Below are 25,599 nucleotides of genomic sequence, written 5' to 3' on the forward strand. Positions count from 1 at the left end.
GAGCTATAAGGAGATAACTTGAAAAAAATTGATTTTGTCTATTTATTTTGGCTGTTATTTTTTATCCGCCATTAGTAGATTTCTATTTTTCAAGATATTCAGCCGAGGCCATTGTACTAACAAGAATTAATTGGATTTGATACCCTTCAGAAAAGGTGTTAACTTTCTAGTAAGCAACTAAAATATACAATAAAATTAATTAGAGTCTTCAATTGTCGAATGTTAAAAGAAACGTCCTCGGTGGTCCTGTATAGATAAAAGTTTAATGCGTATAATGAATTAAGAACCATAAGATTGTACTAGGCTCTATTGCACCTTTAACCTATTTAGAATCTTACAGCCTTTTACATGTCCATTTTATCAAAATACAGTATATCAAGCTAACTTAGGCTCATTACCGTATTTCGTCAATAAACTGTATTGAAAATTCTTTACTTGAAACAAGCAGTGCAATCAGTCTTGATCATTACGAATTTGACGTATTAAAATATTTCATGATATACGACTAATCACTACTTTAAAAAGGAATTTATCCAATTAAGTGCTACTATATCAATATATTTATGAACTTTATCTCTAAGTGTAAAGGTCAGTGTCAATTATACTGGTAACCTGCTACTGCTGCTTCGAAAACCGTTATGTCGCATAATTTTACGGAGTGGAGCTTGTTTGGCCAAATTCATCAATTACTGTCATACACGGATTTATTTCTTCCCGATAGTAAGCAACTTGATATAATCATAGCGGTATTAACACCGATGATCATTATGGATATGATTGTGTGCCTTCTTGGTATACTAATTAATATATTTATCATCAAGATTGCGCTTCGTGATCAATCTAATTTAAATGCAATTCAATGCTTGCTCGTCAATCTATCTTTAAGTTATACAGTATGTATTATTTTAGTTCTGCTGCAAAAATTAACAGTGGAAATTATCATCAATGTTCAAGTGGATAATATCGATCCCAATCTAGTTCTTTACTTATGTAAAGCAGTTATGATTATACAATTAGCGATATATAATACGGCTATGATCACTTTATCCGTCATATGCATCGAGCAATTACGCCAAATATCATTAACCTTTGGTCGTAAGTTAACGCGCAGTTTTACGTTGTCCTATGTTGTACCTTCAACTTGGTTTATTGGGATTGCCATTGCGCTACCATTGATGAAATATGTTAATCCAACTGTACCTGAGGAATTATTTCTATGTGAAATTCAATACAACGTTGATCTTATAGGAAGTTTAATCTATATCATTTTCCTCGTGATCATGATATATTTATTACCTGGAACACTGGTCGTAGTTTGTTATGGTAAAATTGCTTATAAAATGAAGCAAAGTGATTGGGGACGATCAAGTGGTAAGCGATTAGCCAGGCCACGAGTTCGCTTTTCATCATCGCAGCTCCCGCAACAACAACAACATGGACCACAACAGGCACAGCCATCGCAACAATCACAGCAAATGCATCAATTACCTTTGCCTCGACGGCTGCCCAAGCTGCCTAGTCGTCGACGAAATGAATCTCTACCACAGCTACAGCAGCCTCTAACGTCACAACCATCACAACAGCTAAATCAATGTTTACAGCAGCCTTTGGAATCACTCCAACAACCATCATTGCAAAAATCGCAGCAGGATCAGCAGTCTCAGCAACCATCGCAATCTCAAACCCAACAAGAGGAACTTCAGCTACAGCCTGTTAAACTACAACGAAAGCGTATTTGTATTCGAAATAGGAATTCTCCACTTTATCAATTAACGCCACGTCAGAAGCAACGACTTGAAATTTTACGACGTCGGAAAACGAAGATTATTCGCATGTTATATATCTTAATTGCATTGTATTTGCTTTTTACTACGATATGGATCATAGTAACTTTATTATCTATTTTTATCATTCCTCGTCATGATGATAGCTATCATCACCTTTCTTATCTTGTGCCTATTTTGTTAGAATCTGGCGACTTATTCTTTCTTTCTTCCTGTATCAGTATACCATTCCTCAATATCATTTATAATGATAAATTAAGGCAAGCATTGCCGACATGTTGGCGTTCGCATCGTCACTGGTCTATTAGTAATAACGTTATAACAGTTCGACCTGATCATTTAAAATAATAAAAGTAAATTGTTTATAGTAGGCACGATCCAATTATGAGCTAATTTGATATTAGGATCATATAAATTTAATATTTTTACTGTCAATCTAGTATGATCCAGTAACTGTGGACGAATTTATTATAACAAGTGTAAAATGAAAATTAATATTTAAAATAACAATTTTTTCAACCTAGAGTAGGTGACAAAATTGAAGAAATATAAAATTCGAAAAGAGGGATATTACTTATTAATATCTTGTATAATCCTGATAAAGCTATAAATTATATAAATAATCTTCCAAGTCTTAAAAATTATGTTGCGACTAATATTGTAATCGTGCTTGCAACAGTTAATTTCAATCAATGTATAACAAATGCTGAGTAGAATTGTGGTTGGTCTATAATAAACTTTATTTTTTGAAATTGCTGTTTTTGTATTGCTCTCAAATATAAGTAAAGCAGTAGAGGTTTGCGCTATTTGAACTAGGCTTCCATCACTAGACCAATAGCTTATCTTTTGAAGATGTAATTTAAAACTCTTATCCTAATATGGAATACTCTGTATCAACTACAAATACACCACGAAAGCATGTGTAGTAGTAATGGATAATACTGATGAGGATAAATACAGTACGTATAGATGTATTAACGTTGTTGCTATAGCAATATTTCCATTTCTATTAAAAATAGCAGCTTCTGGTTGTTATCCTTTTTGCTGGTATAAGTGGGGAACAGACTAGAGAGGTGGAGAGACTGAGAAGGTAAATAAACCTGTAATCTAAATAATCATTTTGTTCGTTGGTTTTTAGTGATACCCTATCAGTCTTTATATACCGCAATTTTTCATGACGTAACTTAGGCTTTATTAATATTGCGGCACTTATTGAAGTGAGATATGGTCTAGCACAATAATTTTGAGGATACACTATATGAAATAGTTTTCTCGATATGTGTCAGCCATAAACGATATTTTAACACTTATTCAGGAAATGAAATAGCAATGTATTCTATAAGATTTTAGTGACGTCTAGATCATATTTTAATAATTTATGTGCTTCTAATGCAAGACTAAAATTGAATTTGCACGCATGCCTGTGTTATTCAATAATTTTGATGTGTTTTTAAATGATCTGATAGAATAGATAAAGTAGGATTTAGTATTTACGATAATTTGTTTTCCCGCTTCGGTAACCAGTGACAAAAAGCCTATTGTACGTGCTTTTCTATACAGTAGAAAATACTAAATTATTGATAGTGTGTCAACCTGAAAACTGTAAGTTAGAGTATTCTGAGAAAGCAGAGGGTAAGAAAAATGTCATCACTTCTTAATGTAATCAATTCTCATTGCTTCTTTTGCTATGAATAATGATTTGAAAACAAATATTGCCATTATGAACATTATTTTTTACCTCCTAAATTCTAGTCATACACGGTAACTCGGCAATATTTAGATCTACATTATACCCTAGAATCAGTATTTTATTTACGAAGGTAAAGGCGAAGAGCATCTGCTTATTTTACCAAGACATAGCTTCTAAACACTGCTCTGACTCGATTCCATTTGAATTTGATATTCGAGGTTGGATCTAAAATAATTCTATCATATAGGCTAGAGATAAGCAATTTAAAATCTTAAATTGCCACGATCATAGTAAAGAGGATAACAATTAAAACTTTGGTAGTTTCTAGTATTAAAATTATCATTAGTACGAAACGCAAGCCGATCGTATATTTTACAAAATCAAGGATCATTTCACTGACTTTGTAAATTCAAGGTTTTATTAAACTAGCGAAATAATAAATACAAAATTGTATTATACGGTATTTTTATTCTTGTTACATCTATTGGACTCAGGCGTCAATTCTATAAGCAACTTATATTGCGAAACGTGGAGAATAGAGATAAAATTTAATAATATAATTGCCATTCAGTTTCGATATAAACGAAGCTGTTAAGTTGTAATTAACAAGACCAAGAGTATCGGTACGATATTAGCGTTTTGCATTGCTGTAATAATAACATGTCGAGAATTGCACTACCTTAGTTTATGTTACTAATTTAATTTATTCAATATTCAAATTCACATGGAATGGTCCATAGATAAATAGAAGATTTTAGATTGGATTACTATAAGTTTGATTACGATAGTTCTATGAATTTATTTACAGCATAAAATTGAACTGTAGCAATAGCCCTTATAGCGTATCAGAATTATTCATTCTAAGAAATATTTTCATAACTTTAAACAAAAATACCTGTCAGGAAAAAAATAGCCTATTGACAGGTCATCATAGCGTAATTTAAAGTATTTTTGTTCGGAAAAGGAATTATATTTACCGTATTTAGTGAGATTCTTGATTAAGTTTTCTCGACGATGAAGAAATAAACGATTAATAAATTTCTACTGTCTTATCATTTTCTTTTTTATTGGATAGTAATTGTAAATTAGAGTGGAGAGTTGAGGCATTCTTACGCATTTGATTAGCATCAGTAACATAATTTAGATTATCATACACTTTTGCTATATTATCGTATGCATCAGCTACAGTCGGATGATTTTCATCGTACAGTTGGATAAAGGCATTAAGAGACTCTTGAAACATAGATAGGGCATCAGGATAGTTTGATTGCTGATAATAAGATTGCCCAAGGTTATGATAAGACTTGGCAATATCTAGATGAATGTTTTCGTAAATTTCTAATCTCATGTTTAAAGATTTCTTATAAGCTGATATCGCATTACTATATTTATGTTGCGAATAATATACGTTGCCAATCTCATGATAGGAATCGGCAACATCCAAGTTACAATTACTCAAGATTTCCAATCTAATTGATAGAGACTTATGATGTAAAGATAAAGCCTTATTGTACTTTAGTTGGCTTCTGTAGACAGAACCAAGTTTATAATAAGATTTTGCCACAGCGCTACTAGCATTGCCCATGATGGCTAATCTTATGCTAAGTGATTTTTCTAACATTCCTATCGCGTCATTGTTTTTGCCCTGGATGTGATAAATTGTTCCGATTTCGTAATATAAGCTTGCCGCATCTAAATTATCACTACCTCGTAAGTCCAACAGTATATCTAGGGATTTTTGAAATCTTAACTTTGCAAGATCATATTGTTCGAGCACACAGTAGATATTACCAAGAGAACGATAAATAGCTGCTACATGTATATTTTTCATACCAAGAACGTCTAATTTAATTTCTAACGCTTTTTGATATAATGATAGGGCATCATTATGTTTACCTTGCTTGGTGAGTATATTTCCAATTTCATTGTATGAAGCAGCAACATCCAAGGTATTGCTTCCTAAATCCGCTAACTTAATACTTAGACATTGCTGATGCATTTTTAAGGCATCGTTGTATCTTTGTTGCTTCATATAGATACTTCCAATTGCGTGATAAGAATCGGCAGCATGTAAATTATTATCATCCAACAATTTCAAAATAATATTAAGACATTTTTGATGCAGGGTTAGAGCATCATGTTGCTGATTATTAAGGTGAAAGATATTACCAAGGCAATAGTATGATGCTGCAATGTCTAAGTGATCATCTCCTAATATATCTAGTCGAATTTTCAATGATTTTTCGTGCATTGATAAAGAATTTTTATATTGACCTTGTATACCGTAGATAATTCCAATTTCGTGGTAAGAGGATGCTACATCTAAATGACTATTACCGACTATTTCCAATCTAGTTTCGAGGGATGTATTGTGTAATGCAAGAGCATCATTAATTTTACCCTGCCTCCAGTAGACGGCTCCCATTTCATGATACGAGTTAGCAACGGGTAAGCTTGCATTGTCTAACAAACACAATTTCATGCTGAGGGATTTTTGATGCATTACTAAAGCATCGATGTATTGACGCTGTAAGCAGTAAATACTACCAAGTCGATGATACGATGACGCAAGACGTAAATTAGCAGTATCTTCGAATAAATTCAATCTAATAGTTAAAGATTTGTTATAGAAGGCTAGAGCATTTTGATGCTTACATTTTTTCTTATATACATCTCCAATATTATCATAAGTATCACTAATATCAATATGGTTATGCGGTAAAATAAGTAACTTAATATCTAATGATTGATTAAAATAATCAAATGCTTCTTGAAGGCTATTTTTCATAAAACTGATTTTTCCTTTTGCATCAAAGCAATTCGCAGTCCTGACACGATCATCCAGCTTGCTAGCTAAAACTTCAGAACATAGAATATGCTCATTAGCTTGATCATATAAGCCTTGTTCATGATATGTACTAGCAATTTGAAGGCCGATATCACATTGAAGTTCGTCTCGTTCATCAACAGCATCCATAAATGTATTTAACATATCATAGCTTCGTTGAAAATGGATTCTAGCTTTCTGGTAACAACCCTTTTCGAATAAATTATGAGCCGAAGTTAGAACTGATAGAATATCGTCCATTGCATTTTTACCGTTGAAGAAACTTCGCGTTGAACTGGATTGAATATGTTGAATTTTACGATTACCAACATGTGGATACTTTGATGACAGGCTCACAATATCACCCATTTTAGCAGTAGAAACAGCGTCGTAAAGGCACAGTTAAAGAAAAAAGCGAGAAGAAAAAATCAGAAAAGACTGAGCACTGCAAAAGTTTACAAATTCATTCTAGCATCGTATGACATCCAACTACTAGGCTTTGGAAAGGTAATAAATTATTTATTTTAATATTGTGGCTAGTAGTTACAAAAATATAAGTTAGAAATTTTAGTACTGTAAATTATTCGTTCACTCATTTAAAATAAAGCATCCAGGGCGGAAAGCTGATGGTATTAATGCTACAGTAATGTCCTTAGATATTCAGCATCTGAAATCTCTGTATTTGTTATCATATCATCATTACTCTGGACAATGACAGTATTGGTAGTATGAACTTGAAGAAAAATATAAAATGAAGACAATAATTGTTCATTATAATTTCTTTTTTTTCTGAGCATGGGAATGATTACTTTTGTAATATAGCTATTGACACATATTAAAAATGCGAATTATTCTTTAATTTTTAATTATCGGAAATGCATTATGAAAGATTGTCTTTGAAAAGAATCAAAACAATATCCGAATATTTATATTTTTATCTCTGTGATTTATTTAAGACGATCGACATTTGTATAAAAAAAGAAAAGGAGAAATATACAGCTATAATAAACAACTTGAAGAACAAAAACGATCTACTTCATAAGATTGATAATTTATTTACCTAAGCGCTTGATTGCTCATTGCTCGACTATGGATTTAAAATCACTAATAGAATCTATGTTCGTTATACTTGGCATTCTGTATGGACGTACACTTTTTACTTTATAATTACAGGAATCCTTATTGTCAGGAATTGATTTTATTTCCTACATACTTCATGTGACCTTCTATTCATTAAATATTATATAATTTAACGAATAATAAATTAAACTAATTTTCAGGATAGATTTGCTCCGGCTATACTAAACAACACCGCCAGTATAGACAATTTTATACTTTATAGTATAATGGACTGGAATCTATTTGTAATTTATACTTAATTAATTGATTGACGGATTGATAAATTGAAATTGGTTTAAGTTTATTGAAGTAAATCAATGCCTTTGTTAAATCTTGCCTTTGATTTCATTTATCATACAATTCTAGTAGTTTACCAGATAATAAAAGTATTTTAAGATATTTCATATTAAACAATTCATATATTTACTTTCTTTGTTAACTATATTGGATGTCGAAATTGCAACATCTGACTAGCACACTCTTCAACGATAAATTTGGCAATTCATGTAATAGTGTCTTGTACGAGTAAACTGCTTCAGACTCTTGAGGAACAAATTTTTATTTGCTGAGCAAAAGGAAAAAGAAACCAAAAATATTAGAATAGAAGAGAATAAAGGTTCAGCTCGTAAAATTTGGAAGGAGAAATCCGAGGACGCAAAATGTACTTAGAATTAGTGCATTGCTAATAACTCAACTATAAACAGGATTGTGCCGAACGCGAGCACTTTACTTTCATTTCTAACGAAATACCCTCTCCCTATAAAATCTGAAAAATAACCGTACAAGTACCGTATAGTATGGATTTTACTGAAGTAAATTAGTGTCCTATATAATTATAAAATGTCCTATATTCAATTTCATGATATAGCGAATTTAATTTCTATACATAGATACTAGAATCAAGAAGATACACACTAGTTACGGTATAATTACAAGCGCCAAAGCAGAAAGACCAACAGGCAGGTTTACTTGCAGCTATAGCCACTCTGTTAGCAGGCTAATAATATGTAGCCTTCGAATGCCTCATTACGTATTAAATGTCACTTTTCTGATTCATTATTCTACAGAATATAAAGCAATTAAAATAATAATTGGCTTATGTCATCATGCAATGATTAGAATTGAATAAAACGCTGTATGCAGTTTCCATTATTACATGAGCAATTTGACTTCCTGATAAAGAAGCCCTTGTTCTACGTACTGATTTATGAATACTGCGAGGAGCAATAGTCTGTAGTGTTTAATTCGTGGGCAACAAATAAAATGATTCCACGCTAATGCTATGTAATATGTAATTATAACCATAGGCTATATTATATTCGTCCACTGTGGTACATTCGCAGTTATCATAGAAAGGACATTTCTACCGTACGCAGAATAAGATTGTGTTATTATGCTATAATTTAATTAGCTGTTACTTTAGCTAAAGAAATCGTGATATTTACATAACTGATATAGACTGTCAATACCGAGTCAATTGCTAGCAAATCGATCGATGATAAAGCCTAAATATATTCAATCGATTATATTTTAAATTTTTAATTATTATAGGTTTCAATTCTTTTTGAATAGCCGTTTTCGTTTGCTAACTTATAACCTATTCATTTAATACTTTCATATATCATATGTACGGACAATCCTTTTTTCAAATACTGCATTGATGATTGATGGTGTAAAAATATGAAGTCTACTATCTGTGATTCCACCTAATTAGTGCGGTATAAGTATATATCTAATTGCGCAATGTAATTCACGATTACATTATCCGACACTGTAATTATGCATATTACTATATATCCAAATTGATCGATTAATAATTATATAATTGTAATGTGAGTCTTTTAATTAGATAAAGAGAGTAAGAGTAGAAATAGTTTTCAATCGGAAGAGTGAATAGAAGAAGAAGTAGAGAAGTTTCCAATCAAAATGGAAGTAGGAATTAAAATAGACAGCGTCTCTCTCTATTGTTCTTCATTTTGGCATGAATTTCGCTTAAATTTGTCTCCTATGCTAGTCTAAAATAGTATGAACCTTTAATACAGTTGCTAGTATTAGTTTAAATGGCGATGCATAACAGATCATATGTTAATTAGGCCTTGCTTAGCTATACAATAATTGTACTATACGCCGTTTGTATAAAATAGACGTTTGTAGCTCAACCTCTAAATCAGCTTAGGATTAATGTTATAGAATTCTATAAAAATAATTCAAGTAATACCATAAACATAGGTTACTAGTACATAAGGATAATTCAATTCCTTAATCTATTACTTTACTATTGGAGAGGTTAGAAATGATGAAGTTTATCGTAACTGTGGCATCGATTATAACTCACTTTCGGTATATTTGAAAAATTATCCGATGAAATCTAGGTACTTTAATATATTATTTTTTTTCAAGTAATGCAATATTAATATAGCATAGGTATTTATTTTGCGTAATGGTACCGATTTCCTTATCTTTATACTACTACTTCTGCTTATTTCTTAGAAATCTCAATAGTGCAGTATATATTGGCATCAAAATAATCTTCATCATCATATACTACTACCATACTAGGTATGGTCTGCTTGTCACGTAGTGCAAAATACCCGTAGTATTTATGCCTAGGGTAAATAATACTTTCTACAAAGAGACATTTGGCCAAGAGATTCTAATGTACGCAATCTAGCTAGAACTCTATGTTGAGGAATTTTACGGGTTTCCATGGGTTCTACCAAAATCTATTACTATCATTACATCTAATGCTACATTAAAATGTAACGCATGATACTATTCTGTACACTATAACATCGCGATTCCTTATTATATAGCTCAGAGACCTATTCATGAAAGACTTCAATGCAACTTTTTAAAGACTATAAAATTCCCCTATTTGCATTCCAAAGCTGTGTTTTAAATGGAGATATTTAGCGATACTGATCATTAAAAAGTAAATAAAATGAAGGTATTACTTATGCTGTATATACAAAGAGTCACTTACTTGCTACTGATAAATCAATAAGCAAATTAAAAGCGAAATAGTTTCTCTGCGTCCATAATTATTTAATAGTGATATGCTAGTATACCTATGTAACGAATAGCCTTACTTAATGCTAGTTATGATTGCTATAAGTTATCAGATTAATTCTATACTGAACTTCGTTGATAAACTGCGAAACGTTGTAATGATTTCGTTTTGTTATTGATTAATTTCTAATGTTATATAAGTACTGTAGATTCGCTATCCCTCTCGAATGAATCGTAAATTCTAATATCTGTGACTTATTGTACTACTATTATTACTCAGTTTAAAATAACAATAAAGGTTGTTATTTGAAACATTATTAAGAATGAAAACTTCGTTACACCCTATTATACATACAGATTTAGTACTAGCATCTGACGGCAACTCTGATTCCACTGTGATCACATAATATCTCAAAGTGATCGTAAAAGATCCGTAATAGTATTACGGTCCATCATTACCGTAAATAAAATATATTTATTCATATTTTTATCTAAAGTAGAGTTGTGATATGTTAAATCTTAATGGATTTCCATTAGCGACTCTGACGATTTAAATCATTTAATAAGAGCAGAATGTTTAATAGAGATTGTCACACTTGTTACTATGAGTTGTTAAGTAACAAGTCCAGTTGATTTGTTAATTGGAGTAAGAGTAGTAAGCTTTCAATATTAATTAGCAAATATCTATTCTATACTAATTTTCATAAATGCATTGTATACAAAATCAAATATATCGTAAATAGGAAGATGTTATGGCTATGACTGCATTTTAGTGAAATGATATCTTTAAGTAGCATTAATCTAAATTTTAAACGTTTCAATGTCATCGCAGAGCGAAGCATAGTAGCTTAGCCGATATAGATCATTTTATTTATCGGTATACAAAATAAAAATGCTATTAAAACAACTATTAAAATTAACAGTATTAGCAATACAAGCGAGAGATATCAAATATAATGATAATCTCGATATGTAGTGATTGAAACTTTACATGGAAATATGTTTTTTAATAAACCCCAGAATAGATGCAGGTGTATGCGGTTATGATGTCATTAAATACAATCCAAATAGATCAATATGCGATAATTTCGAAACCAAAAATATGAATTAATATGATCATCATATGAATCAAAGTCAGTATAAATTTATGTGTATAAAGTTTATTAACTAGTGAGATATATATGAAATTACTAGATGATAAGATACAATTTCAAATTTCTTTCAGTTTCGTTCTCAGCAAAGGATTTGCCTTCGTCACTATTTAACTTTAATCTTGATTTTGGGATATGACAGAGTGTAAAATTCTTTACTCTTTTCATATTGAGGGGTGTCGACATCTTTGAGTAGTACGACAGATTTTGATAGCTTTACACGCTTGTGTAATCTTTTAAACCTTGGGCGTTGCACAAGAAATCGGCTATGATATTGACTGAGTACGTTTGTCTAAGATTGTAAAGACAAAATTTCATCAATGTAATGTCTTTTATTCGATAATTCAATCCATAATATGGGCTAATTTATAATGTAATTACTATTTTCACTGAAATATGAATCTATTGAAGAGATGATCGCTATCCTTGCTTAATAATCCTAAATTTAGTTAGATACAAACTACATTGTTTAGCTTAATTTGTACATCAACCTACATCGCTTCTTCTTTATATCACTATTTTTCTCTTGCGTTTTTGGCGAATTGCTCGATAAGGATGGGATATTATCTTCATAGGTTAAAAATATGATATACTTCATGAGTAATATCGAGCAATCTAATCATGATTTTACTCTATAAATCACATTGAAAATAGTAATTGTTTCAATCAAGCTTTACTTACTTAATGATACTGACGGAAACAATTTTGGTTTGCGGCTTGATTTGCTATCGCTTCGAGGTGGCAATATATTAGCTTTATTGAAAATGCTAGAATGTCGACGATTACTTGTTTCGCCAGAGACGATTCCTAATTGATGACGGATTTTGGAAATGTTTTCACGGGTAACCAAAAGTGACGAATGACAGTCTCCTAAAATATCACGCTTAATTTCCGCGGCTTTCTCGCACATTTCCAATGCATCTTTCAACCTGCCTTGCATATAGTAAATAGATCCAATGCAATGATATGAAATCGCTACTTCGAGAGCATGTTGGCCCAATAATTTTATTCTAATATCTAAAGCCGATTGATGAGATGATAAAGCAATGTCACAGTTATTTTGTTTCAAGTAAACATTTCCAATTTCGTGATAGCTGTCAGCAACTTGTAAATTTTTTTCACCTAATAGGTTTATACGCGTATTTAATGATTTATTAAACATCTCTATTGCACTTTCATAATTTCGTAAAGAGTAATAAATTTTGCCAATTTCATGGCATGAATGAGCAACATCTAAGCTGTTCTTGCCCAATAAATCGATTCTGATCTTTAATGACTTCCTATGCATTAACAGTGCATCCTTATATTTACGCTGGCAATGAAGCACATTGCCAGTTTCAAAATAGGCTTGTGCTACTTCTAAATTATCCTTGCCTTGGATTTGCTGGGCGAGATTAAGTGATTTCTGATGCATGGTTAAAGCGTTGTCAAAATTTTCTTGTTTTAAATAAACGTTTCCAATACAATGATAGGAATCAGCAACAGGTAAATTGCTTGTGCCTAAAATTTCAACTTTAATATTCAATGATTTATGATACATGGCAAGTGCATTGTCATAGCGTTGCTGAGAGTAGAAAATATTGCCTATGTTATGATAGGATGCAGCAACGTATAAGTTGCTGTTACCTAGTACTTCTAACCGTATACTTAAAGCTTCTTGAAAAAGCGATAAAGAAGTCTGAAAATCATCTTGTAAGTGATAAATTTCACCAATGTTTTCATAGCAATCAGCTACTTCTAAATTATTTTCTCCTAACATTTCCAGCTTCAGTTCTAATGATCTTTTGTAATCTTTCAATGCTTTAGTATACATGGCCGTCATTTTCTTCATTTTGCCTCGACAATCGTAACATTTTGCTAATCGCACTTTATCACTTAGTTTACGAGCTAATTTTTCAGCTTGATTACAAAATTCCGCCGCTTGTGCATGACTATGTTGTTCACAATATGAGATTGAAATATCGAGATAGATATCACATTGTGCTTCGTCTGCTTCAATGGTAATCTGATAGGAACCAACTATGACATCAAGTGCTTCTGTATAAGTTGATCTTGCTTGCTCGTAATAGCCTTGTTGAAATTGGCGTCGACCAGCTAGGCGTAACGATTCCACTTTAGTAATAACTTTGCTACTATTAGCAACAGGATCGACGGTGGCTATCTTAGTTTGACTGTTAGAAAGAGATGGTTTAAGATATTGACTATACTCGCCTCCCATAGTAATAGATTAAAGAGTAATAGTGATTTAATCAAGGATAAATTTAGTAATGACTCAGCGATATACTCTCTCGTCAATTTCCTTGGAAAAGTGTCGTTCAATGTAAGTTACCGCTATAGCTATATAATATTGCAAGCGGCTTTATTACTACTACTCATATTGATTAGACAAATAACGTTACTAAGAAAATTTGTTAGTTATCCTTCTGGAAAAGAGGTCACGGGTTATTTAGCCTATTTACTCTGTTGATTGAGAAGCAAACTCTTTTTGTCATTACTCCTACTGAGACAGCAACAATAATTGGATGCCGCAGGTGTTACCGACGACCATTGTTCCACCGGGAATAGGACATAATATTAATGAAAAGGAACTATAGTTAGTTTATCGTCATTCAATAGAGTCTCTAACGTATCGAGAATGATTTATATGGCAAAATCGCTTATTTTGATATTCAACAAGGTTATAGTGATAGACTAAGTTCGCAGTGATGGATAGGTTGAATTTTCGGCAACATATCGTTCTTTAATCATCACTTGGACCATGTTTGTTGTTGGTCTATTTCACGACAAAGTGATGATAGTATAATACATGACCTATAGGTCTATGAGAATTTTTATTTACTTTAAGAACACGATTTAAACAACGGTATGCTTAATATAAGTTACAATGTCATGTTGTGTACTTTTTATTTCAAGTAATGACTTTTAAAAAATTCTTATTTACTCAAAGTGCATAAAAAATAATCCAATAATAACTGCATCGTTACGGTTAGCTGGTAATAAGGCGCCAAAAAGCATCTAGATTGAATGCTATTTCTTGATTTATAACATTATCTTCAGGTGTTCATTTAATAGTATACATTAAAATTAGACTAATTACATTGTTTGATCTAATTTTCGTACCAGAAATAAGAAGTAGATTAATTCATTGATCAAATGATATAGATTTTATTATCTATTAAGTTAGGTTACAATGAGTCAGTTAGTTAGAAGATACATCTCAAAGCCTACTTCTACTCTTTACCATAGTCGAAAAGTGCAAAGTATCATTAGTTTTAGATTAATGGATAATGATTTTCACTGCAGTAAAAAATAAGAAGTACCATAGGACACGAAAGTGGTCTCATGACTGCGTTAAAATTTTAAAAGTTTGCATACCAAGTACTCATTATCGATCATTAAGCATCGCTATAGTTAGAACTCTATATTTTTGAGCTTAGAAGGAAGAGCTTGCTGTAGGTAAGACTGCATAGTTAGGATAGTTTTTTCGGCAATGACAGCGAAATCAATTGATGTCAAAGCAGACATAACGCACCTTATCGTCCATTTTCATATAATTAATATATAAATAAGAACAACTTGCGATAAATCAACTTAAAGTTAATCGGAGAAACATTTGCCTTTTAAGAGCTACAGTATCGAATCCTTCCCAACTAATATTAGTCATCAATCATTGACAGCCATTGGTATACTCTTGGCTTGGAATATAATATAAATAGTTCATACTAAAGCGGTCAATACGGACAACTGCTATGATCATATGAAAGCAATGCTCTTACCTAGCGGTTGATAAATCTTCAGTTTTATTGTTCTTCAATGGTATGTCTTAATTATAATTTGTAGGTATGCCATTTCTGCTGTATCTCTGTATTGTTTGGCATATTATGGAGGATAAATAATAGCTTTAGTAATGGATTCTCCTTTAAATTGTATTTATGAATAATTCATTATTTTATACCCTCAATTGTGTTTTAGGAATAACTTTTAGAATCTTAATTGCTCAATGGTGGACAACCATTAATGCAATCTTGTTATGACTTTTAATTCGGTCCTAACATCCTGCTACCTATTGAACTGTTCTATAAGATTTGATACATCTACTAATAGAAAAGTTGATGACGATTCCATGGAGCCAATTTGAAGCGATGACGTAATTTCTCTATCCTTAATTGATAATTATAATATACTGCATAATACACACGGAAGTGGGATTTTGTGTTTTGGTCAGGATGTCTGAATTGGGTGCATTTCCCCAAAAAGGGTGTATTGATAGTTTACGACAATATGAATGAGAGAATACGACCTTACCACGCTTAATGACATGTTTACCATTAATATTGCTAGTCTGATGGAAATTAGGACTATTGAAGTATGAAGAGTCACTGGTAATAGTAGAATTTAAAATGCTCCAGTTTACTTCTGTATTGTTAAAATCTGTCTCACTAAGTAATTATATATACGTAAATAAATACGAGTTTAGATCGATGACTGAAGATAATACCTAGTTCAAACTACCACGAAACGGAATATCGTGCTTTGCATAAATGGTCATGTATCATGCTAATAACTGTGCTACATAAACCCTATAAGCAGACTAGGCACACTTAAAATCTACTGTACTGTAGGCGGTTTAGGAAATCCTTCAATTTAGTACACGGTAACGTAGTACTGTATATACATCATTAATTGCTCATGGGCCCTATGCCTACACCATCATCATCATGGTCCGTCCCTGTTAATAAAGATAATCTATTAGAGACAACTTGCCAACATGAGTTACTGGTACTTATCAAAATTCTGATGCATACAGAATTAATAATGATAACTATTTGCTCTATTCATCACAACAGCTAAAATTGATTTAAAAAACCCGTCGACTTATATTGCTCTCTCTATATTTTAATGCTATCTCGCATAATCGATATGTTTTGGTAAATTCTACAACATTGATCATAGTCCTTAACGAAAATGATTTAAATCAATATTCTATACTGTTATCCACTCAAATTTTCAGCGGCGAACTAGTTCTATGAAGTTGAGGGTCAGGAATTGTGATCGAGAGTATCGCGACAGTGAGTATTGCGGCATTTTGTTTTAAGATTGGCCTCTGTGTATTGTATACAGATACGTTCAGTTAAAATAACATTACTGGTATATCATGAGAAGGGGGAAAAAATACTCTGTCTACTAGTTGGTGCCGTACTTTCTCAAATTTACTTTATTTCCTTGAATTGCATGAGTAGTTGGCTAAAACTGAAGTCAAAAGATTAGAGTATGATATTTTATCTGTGGCATACTATGCATTGATCCATAATACGCGTATACGGTATACATGCTACGTTGAACACAACATTGTACAATAGCAATGCCAATAAGGGTAATCAATGAGAATTCATTTAAAACACTTTTGGAGCAACTTAGTATCTGCGTTAATACTTGGATTCTATAACAAAGACTGCGCCAAAATAAAAAAATAAAAAATAAAGATGCATCTTTGTGCTTTAATCTTATTCGCTGTCTAAAAGAACATAGAAACGAAATAACTAATGCTGATAAAACAACCACTCTAATTATTGGTTGATGGTGTCTTTGTTATGCAACACTGTCCTGAGCAAATATCCTTGTAGTGATATGAATCTACTTCATCATTTTTATTTTATTTACCGTCATTTTTAAATGTTCTATGCGATATTTATAGAATTAATCGACAGTATGCTTTATTAAGCGAATTGATTATCATCTTAACATCAGTGAGTCATCACTGATGTATCAAGAGAATCATTCAAAATCTATGTACTGTTGTACATACGAATACTTCACTGATTGTTCTTCTCGTGTATCTTCTATCTACTGTATGTCAAGAATGGCTACAAAAATGAGTACTACGACTGCGTACGGGAAGTAACCGGGACTTTTAAGACGACTTGTCAAAGACTGTATTCGTCTTCAAAGTCCCTGGTACAGTCAAGTTGGAGAACAGATCAATTCTAGTGCTTTAGTAGCTGAATCTATTCAGTTGGATAGATGGAAAAGCGAATGCAGTCAGCTATGATAGTGCATTACTGCATTGTCAGGTGATGTTACTTTCTATAGCATGGAATCACTTCCGTCAGATTGCCAATTCTACGTCCCGGATGTTATTGCACGGATCACTATGACGTTCAATTGAAAATAGTCCAATTATTGTAATAGAACTGAATGTTCTATCTTTCAAAGGCCATAAACTCAACTATTCTGAGAATCTTTACGGATAAAAGCCAATACTAATGAATCCAAAATCAATCATGGGTATTTAAAATTGCAGAAAATTTCAAGTCCTCGCTGTATTGCGCCGCAAGAGTCGTGTTGATCAACAGCAATCATAGAGTATCGATTATAATTATAATTTATTCTCGATCGCTGAATATTGAATATGGGCAAACGATCTCGCTAGGCAGTAGGCATGCAAGATCGGCTAGCAGCAATCTAGCAAACTATTGAAGAGAAGCTAATCGATTGTAGGCATTTCTCTATCCTGTAACAATCGTTTACACTCCTTGATAACTATTACTAGACGGTATGCAATCCATTGGTCTATGTCAATGAGAAGAGTAAACGATGTTGCCGCCATCTTTGTTGTCGATGATTGCCCACTCATCAGTATCAGTTATACGAAGGCGGAGGCATTGCGTGCGTCGCGTTGTACTCTATGAAGTACAGTACAGTAAAACAACTGTCTATGTAGTGTACTGTACAGTACAGTGTACAGTATAATGTACAGTATGTACTCTAGTCTAGTACACTACTGTACTGTAGGGACGAGTTCGTTGTGACTAGGGACGATGACGAGTCGCTATTGGGTCCATTCACGGTCATGATACTGTACCGTACCGCGTCATACCGTACCGTTCTGTACCGTACCGTGCATCTCTCCGTGGCGAATAAACAAACACTCAATTCTTCGACAAGGGGCTTGGATTGTCTTGCACAAACTGGTACGGAGAAGTCAACCTTGATACAATCGTTCTACGTCCTGCTACGTTGTTTATAAAGAGTGACGACCACATGAACGTCACCCATTACCTACAGTACTGTACAGTGTACAGTACACCGTCCCGTACAGTGTATCGTCTACAGTACAATGGACTGTACACATGGCTTGATTTCTGTACTGTACAGTGTACAGTACACTGTACAGTACACTACATGCATTTTCCAAGTACATACGGATATTGTAGCGAGCGTACCATGGATTTGTAAGAGAAATGCGCATTCTAGTCTATGGTCGTATTGTACAATCGCGTCAAAACAATTTACAGTACTGTACACTGTACAGTGTACATTCTAAGGTACAGACGCACAGTACAGTACAGTTCACTCTACCCCAAGTCACTCCGGTCACTAGGACTCACCTCCATATAGGGGTGTACTACACTCCACGGCCACAGTCAACATAACATCAGCACGTCAAGCGGCTAACGTGTATTCCTAGGCAAAGATTAGCGAAAAAATCCAAAGCAATCCCAACCAGCAAACTCATTGAATTTAGGCTAAATTGATTGAATTTTCACAAACGGCTAAGGCATTTCCTAGTCAATATGGCGTTATTTCTAAGGATTTGCCTATTGCTTGTACTGGGCGTTGCTGGGATATCTTGTAAGTAATATTCATTTCGTAATTTGACATAGTCAAGTTAAAAAATTCATACAATCTTTTAAAATTCACTGCCAAGTTGGTAGCAGTGCAAGCGAACCAAAACTCAAACCAATGCCATGTTCAATGGAATAGTTATTATTAAAATGCTATTGATTAATTGAATGTTTTTAATGTTCTATGCCCAAGAACCATTCTTATTTTACTACGTTTTGACTTGGATTGAGTAGAGAATAGTTGAAACGATAGGGTTCAGTGATGCTTGTAATCTTGTCAAGTTCAAGTGAAAGGGGTCGGGTCATCTCTCGCTAAACTCTAGTCAGTTTCAGCCTTGCCTCATCTTGACAGTTGTTGGCATGAAATTAAGTTAGATGGCGTAAAATTGCATCAACTAAATTAATATCATAACATAGCGACAAACAGCCATAGTTGTCGTTTAATGAAGAAATGTTCATTGATGGTAATTAGGCCTTCTCAACTTGATCCAATTTCTTCCATGGTGGTTCGTATGAAAATGAATCGAAGGTTTAAATTGTGTTGACCAAATTCATATCATAACGTACTGATAAAACAGCCGATCGTTGTAAAAGAAATATTCATTGATGATAAGGGTCTCAACTGGGCCTCTAGCTTTCTCCACTGGATGTAATTTCTTTTCACCAACATTTTCTACAACTCATTACTGTACATACTCGATTCCTAATCTAACGCCAACATGATTTGGGAAATGACTACAACGACTACTGAATACTCTTAACATTGCAACTGTTAATTCACGTTTAATTTCCAAACTAATGTTAATGTTACTATTCAATCTGTGGTAAGTATGATAAGTCTGAATTTTTCATCCAACAGCGATTGGAAACGTAACGGTTGTTACTCCACTTTACACTGTACAGCACACTGGTGTACAGTACAGTACATGAACGCATAACGGTAGCGCATAGTATACTATGGAGTATGGCATAGAACCGGTGTTTAAGAGGCTAGCTAATGAACCAGCATAAAAAAATCAAAATTTATAATTAGATGTTATTTTTCACTCAAGCTCATTAGTGATTCGAAAATGCTTTAACGCTGTCAACGAAATTGACCATTAGCCTTATTCAGTTCACGATATACTGCACTTTACTGTTTTGGTAGTAGATTTTTAATACGGAAACGGATAGCTATAACAGATAGAATTGCTAAGGGTGACTAGGTACCCGTGCACCGTACACTTTATTAATAATGAAGCCATCCAAGGTTTACCGATCGACCGTAGCAAGGGTAGCTTATCAAGCTCCGTATGAGCGTCACTAGCGCTATACAGTAGTCAAGCTAATATCGAGCAGACTATAAAGAAAAGCACAAATCTTGATTTCTCCTCTCTCTCGATTATATCTTGGATAAGTAGTAACTTGCCAAGTAATCCAGAATAGAATATGACTAATGATAATTGATTATAATTAATTATTCACTCTGTTTTGAGATTAATCTCAAAAGTTTGTCTACAATAATCAGGATCATACCTGTGTGCATAAGTTAGATAGTTTCTTTACTCTTTCATCATTGATATCGTATTAATTTTGATCAAATCTTACTAACCAGAAATTATTAAGTATTTACATAGGCATTGATATTACTGCTATATGGAAATACGGTAGGCTAATTAAATTTGAGATTAATATTGTACCAGCATGCTGTGCTACTGGTGCCAAAAACCAAATATTTTTAAGAAAGGTACTATTTTAGAATGCTTGCAATCTCCGATTCAAGTTTATACGGTACAGTGTATCTCGTCGATAATGATGTGTAACTATGAGTCGATAAGAGTATAGCACAGTATACGGTCAAGAAATTTCATTTATCATTATTCTGCCACTAGCGCTTTGCAATTAAAACAGTCTACATTAAAAAATTTTGTAACATGACTCTGTTCTTATCGACAATGAATACCTCGTATATTCTACAGTGATGGCTTTATTCCGCGAGCGAATATTAATTCGACAACTCAATAAGACTTGTTTGTGATTTGCATTAGCCTAATTGTCATGACTACATATTTCTAAAAATTTTACTTTGAATTTGAAGTAACTCAACTAAAAATTGCGTAAATCTATCGGATGGGTATGTTTAATATTTTATTTGGAAGGAACATGCTACACTTGAGTTCATGGTGGTTTATACATATCCATAAACATCGTTTACGCAAAGAATAGTAACTGAGTAACTCTCGTGATTATCTGCTAGTAGATATAATGGATTTAAGAGGTGATTTTTCAAAGGGATTGGTTGTAGTGTAAGTAGTATAGTACAGACGACTAAAGACATAAAGAGAGCTTTGCAATATTTTGACATTTCAGTACTATGATAATAGGGACTTATACGAGTATAAACGTACTACTGAGAATCCTAAAATGTAAATTAGCTCACGCACAGTAATGGTAAAGAAACCTCTATAGATTCTCTAAATTTATGCTGAGAATGTAACGGTAGCCATGTTGATATCTCAGCGGATGTGACAATATGCCCTATCTCTATGTACGATATTTTTCAATATTTTAACCATAAACTATGGATAGATTCCATCAAAAGTTTTGATAGTGACGGTAGTAATCGACCTTGTTAAATCTATATTGCTCAAATCATTCCTTAATCCTGACCTAGAGTCCTTTCTGTACTGTACTCTACAAGGGTATAGTACATTCGGCAAGGCTACTAGAAAAAGACCAGTAGTAGTCTATGGAAAGCCGTTGCATACACTATGGCACAACCTCCATCGATAGCCATTACGCATCACTCAATGATGAAGACAATTTAGGGAAAGAAATGTAATATAAGCTTACTACAAAAAACGCCATTAGTCCAATGTCATTTTAGTAATAATTGTTGGGGGAATGTGGTTATATTTTTTTGTTATTTGGTACTGCTATTGATACAGCTTTCATGAAGAAAGTAATGACAAAAATAAAACTTTTAGATTTGGATATTTTTTCAGCTTTATATTTCACCTTACTTACCATCGTGTTCTTTTCTATTTATAATTGTAGGTCAAATTGTGAACATTTCTCAAAGTAAGTCGACATATTCAGTAGTGGTATATTTATTTGCAATTGAAAGTTATTTCGACAATCAGCTAGAATAATTCACGTTTTACTGACATTGTCTAATGATGCTATCGTAGCGTCAGAAATTGATCGGTCTTTTTATCCATTGTTAGCATATATGCTTTTCTTATAATCGATAACGTCTGTCGTCAGAATAAGTAACATTAATTATTCTATTTTAAATTTCAATTGTTCAAGTTTAATTGAAATTAGTACCGTATCAACTACAATAGCATAACTGTTAGTTTAGACTTGAGTAATGACTCTGTAGGCTTAACCTATACTATAATTAAATTGGTTGCCTTGTAGATCTAATCTAATAGTTTCTCGATACGTTTGTAATACTTATTTTTAATAATGTGTATTAGCATTTTATATGCCGATAATAATTTTAATAGTAGAAACATTAGAATATTTGTTAGTATTTAACGGCTTCATGATTTACTCTTATTGGGTTGATTGAGTAAAGGCAAGCTTGGAGAGACTGTAAACTGGTTATTATTTAGTTAAAGTAATAACGTTATAGTTTATATATAAATCACTGTCACAACCCATATACTGTGAAAGTATGGAAAGAATTTTCTGTAGTTGCCATCGGTGCCTTTCTAAATGACAATCCAGTATAATTCGAAAATTTTCCTATGATAAATAGCTCTTCTTGTAGCAGTATGACGTAGTTTAGTTAACTATTGGGCTGTTATATATAAACTTTTACTCTTCTGCAATTTATTTTGTCGATTGCAATGGTTAGCGATAATAACTTCATCCAGATTTTCTGTTCGTTTACTTCTAAATTACTGTACTGTACTTCCGTTAAAGTCTAGTGGATTGAGATGCGAGAGATTAAGCGTAGTTATGTTAATTTAAGGTAACTTACGAGGAACGTGAGTACGCTTATGCGGACTTATCTAACCTTATGGATTATATCTGTGAAATATTAGTACTGTTTTCAACGTGAATACGCTAAATATGAAATAGTAAATATATATTTTTTAGTGAAGCATTTCACAACTCCTCATAAATTAGGTATTTATTTAATTAAATTCTATCTCAATTCTGGTTGTACTTTACACTTTACACGATACATGCTGCCATAACTTCAGGAAGAGATTATCGATAATTTTAAATGATCGTTAAATGATGATGCAGATGTGGAGTGGAAAGGTCATGTTACTGTAGGAGTAATAATCGGATACATTTACTAATTTGATCAATAGAATGCAATATGATTGGTCCGTTAACTAATTATTACCACAAAGACTCTGATTTGAGTGGAATGATCGAATTGAATGGCAGTCGTTTCGTTAAACCGTGGTGTTTCTGGCATTTTCAGACAGGGTAGGTAATATTATCGATTTCTGGTAGCAAAAATTCAAGTAGCCAATTTGTCATGTAATTGAACGACGGTCTAATATCTACATATATTGTTTTCAAAAAATAATGAGTATTTTCTGATTGTTCTTGCGCATTTATTAAACCAGGGAAAATATTATGCTGACTTTTTACTTGCGTGATCTGAAGTTACCGTCCAATTCATCGTTGGTAATTGCATCGCAAACATCATCTAAATACGTTGTCTATAATAGCTTAAGTAACGGAATTTCAGAACCCGTGGAGTCGTTATTTACCAACAAATTTTACGTTAAATTTTACAACAATAACACACATAAGTATTACAGCCCTAAATTCAAGCTTCATTTTGGTCCTTATTTCGGTAAGTTTCTTAATATTTCTAAATTTACTTACGCTATTAAATTAGGGAGATACTTTATTCAGATCTTATATTATACTATATTGATAGAGTGCAAATCTATAGTAGATATACTTTCGAACTGATGCCTATTACTATAACATTTTTAGATATATAAGCTTTATTATTTTTCATTTTGGTGGTTGCTATTATTTAAATGTAGGTGATACTTGCTCGCATGCAACAACATTCCAATATTCATCTGGGCGGATTAATAAGGGATATGGTTCTAATTTCCCTTACTGCGGCTGGACGATCAAGGTGCAGCCAAGTTACGGAATTACAGTCAAGTTTAATAAAACTTCAATGATCGGCTTTCCTTCGAATACATTTGTTAAATTTGGTGTAACCATCCCTATCGGTAAATTTGATCGCAATGGATTGAATTAATACCAAATAAATAATTCATTTTATAGTTACATAAATTCTGTAAATGCGTATTTGTAAGGCTAATCTCATTCGATGCAAATTATGCAATTACGAGTTTAATATGATGGTGCAATCAATATTGCAAGTCTTTGTAGATACCGTAGCTTATAAAGGTTTAAGCTTAATTCTGAAAATTTTTTCATGTTAAAGATGTTTAATTAGTGTGGCTATTATTCCTTACAGATCTAAAGAAGTACGTCAATTATTTTGGCTCTGGTGATAGCATGCCTTATAACTTGAGTACGATATCTAACGTCGTTTGGATAGCTATTACGAAATCGAACGGCATGCCGCCGCTAAGGAATACTACTCTTGCCTTCAGCTGGTTTTCAAAGCCTAAAACAAGTAAGTCAATCATTATTGATGCAGTTGAATTCTATTGACGTATGTCTGCGTTATAAAGAAAATCTTATAGGAAGATATATAATACCAGTTATGTTTGCTTAGGTTGGAGATTATAATGCATTTTACCTAGAGTATTATTTTTTCATTTCTGACAGATATGACAAGTTATCCATCGTATATGGATCATCATGCAAATTTTGGTAAGTTGCAAAGAAAATGCATAAAACTGATATAATTACATACTGATGTTGTTAATAAAATGTATCGGCGCAATGATTTTAGATCACCCCACTACTGTAGCAAATTGGGGTACTGTTATGAGTACCACAACTCCCAAGAACAACAATCATTCAACAACATACTTTAGTTGGACTGTTTCTTTCGGATTATGTTTCGCTTCTTTCTTTCTTGTTATAACCGTCGTTTCATGGTATATTCGACAGCGGCGACTACAAGCTTTACAACAAAGTTCTATATCTTCGCGTCGTTTTTCTCGTGATCCGGTGTCTATGTCACGTCCTCCATCGACTGTAAATGAAGTAACAGGTAATTACGATCTATGCAATATTTATCACTAAAACGTAAAGTATACCATTAATTTATTCAGCTATACTATTGATAATGGTAACAGGTTAAAATAAATGGATGTAATAACTTATTTTATAATCTTTGTTGTATAGTTCCGCCGTCATATGAGGATTGCGTTCAAGCTAGAGGTGGCGCTTCAAAAGATCAGATAACTGGTGATGAGGCCTTGCCTGATATACAAACGTCAAA

General features: G+C 32.8%; 4 protein-coding genes across 4 annotated transcripts in view; 2 read left to right on the top strand and 2 right to left on the bottom strand.

The window, feature by feature from the left end:
- Positions 1 to 638: 638 nt before the first annotated feature.
- Positions 639 to 2,132, top strand: TRIADDRAFT_60881 (uncharacterized protein; the record flags this gene model as incomplete). Its single annotated transcript, XM_002116803.1, has 1 exon — positions 639 to 2,132. One exon carries the CDS (start codon positions 639 to 641, stop codon positions 2,130 to 2,132), a length of 1,494 nt encoding a protein of 497 aa, XP_002116839.1.
- A 2,372-nt stretch (positions 2,133 to 4,504) lies between these two features.
- TRIADDRAFT_60882 (uncharacterized protein) lies at positions 4,505 to 6,670 on the bottom strand (the record flags this gene model as incomplete). Its single annotated transcript, XM_002116851.1, has 1 exon — positions 4,505 to 6,670. One exon carries the CDS (start codon positions 6,668 to 6,670, stop codon positions 4,505 to 4,507), a length of 2,166 nt encoding a protein of 721 aa, XP_002116887.1.
- A 5,296-nt stretch (positions 6,671 to 11,966) lies between these two features.
- TRIADDRAFT_60883 (uncharacterized protein) lies at positions 11,967 to 13,798 on the bottom strand (the record flags this gene model as incomplete). The annotated part of the gene is made up of 2 exons (XM_002116852.1): positions 11,967 to 12,019; positions 12,262 to 13,798. 2 exons carry the CDS (start codon positions 13,796 to 13,798, stop codon positions 11,967 to 11,969), a joined length of 1,590 nt encoding a protein of 529 aa, XP_002116888.1.
- A 5,356-nt stretch (positions 13,799 to 19,154) lies between these two features.
- The window catches only part of TRIADDRAFT_60884 (uncharacterized protein), a gene marked incomplete at both ends in the record, with an annotated part of 8,960 nt that continues 2,515 nt past the window's right edge, over positions 19,155 to 25,599 (top strand). The window contains 9 exons of the mRNA XM_002116804.1: positions 19,155 to 19,212; positions 22,242 to 22,265; positions 23,516 to 23,636; positions 23,780 to 24,012; positions 24,212 to 24,409; positions 24,661 to 24,822; positions 24,978 to 25,022; positions 25,105 to 25,368; positions 25,503 to 25,593. Of these exons, the coding sequence (XP_002116840.1) occupies positions 19,155 to 19,212; positions 22,242 to 22,265; positions 23,516 to 23,636; positions 23,780 to 24,012; positions 24,212 to 24,409; positions 24,661 to 24,822; positions 24,978 to 25,022; positions 25,105 to 25,368; positions 25,503 to 25,593 (1,196 nt within the window). The remainder of the gene's footprint in view (positions 19,213 to 22,241; positions 22,266 to 23,515; positions 23,637 to 23,779; positions 24,013 to 24,211; positions 24,410 to 24,660; positions 24,823 to 24,977; positions 25,023 to 25,104; positions 25,369 to 25,502; positions 25,594 to 25,599) is intronic.

The sequence above is a fragment of the Trichoplax adhaerens genome, genomic scaffold (genome assembly GCF_000150275.1).
Source record: "Trichoplax adhaerens TRIADscaffold_18 genomic scaffold, whole genome shotgun sequence".
In the NCBI taxonomy this organism is placed as follows: Eukaryota; Metazoa; Placozoa; class Uniplacotomia; order Trichoplacea; family Trichoplacidae; genus Trichoplax; species Trichoplax adhaerens.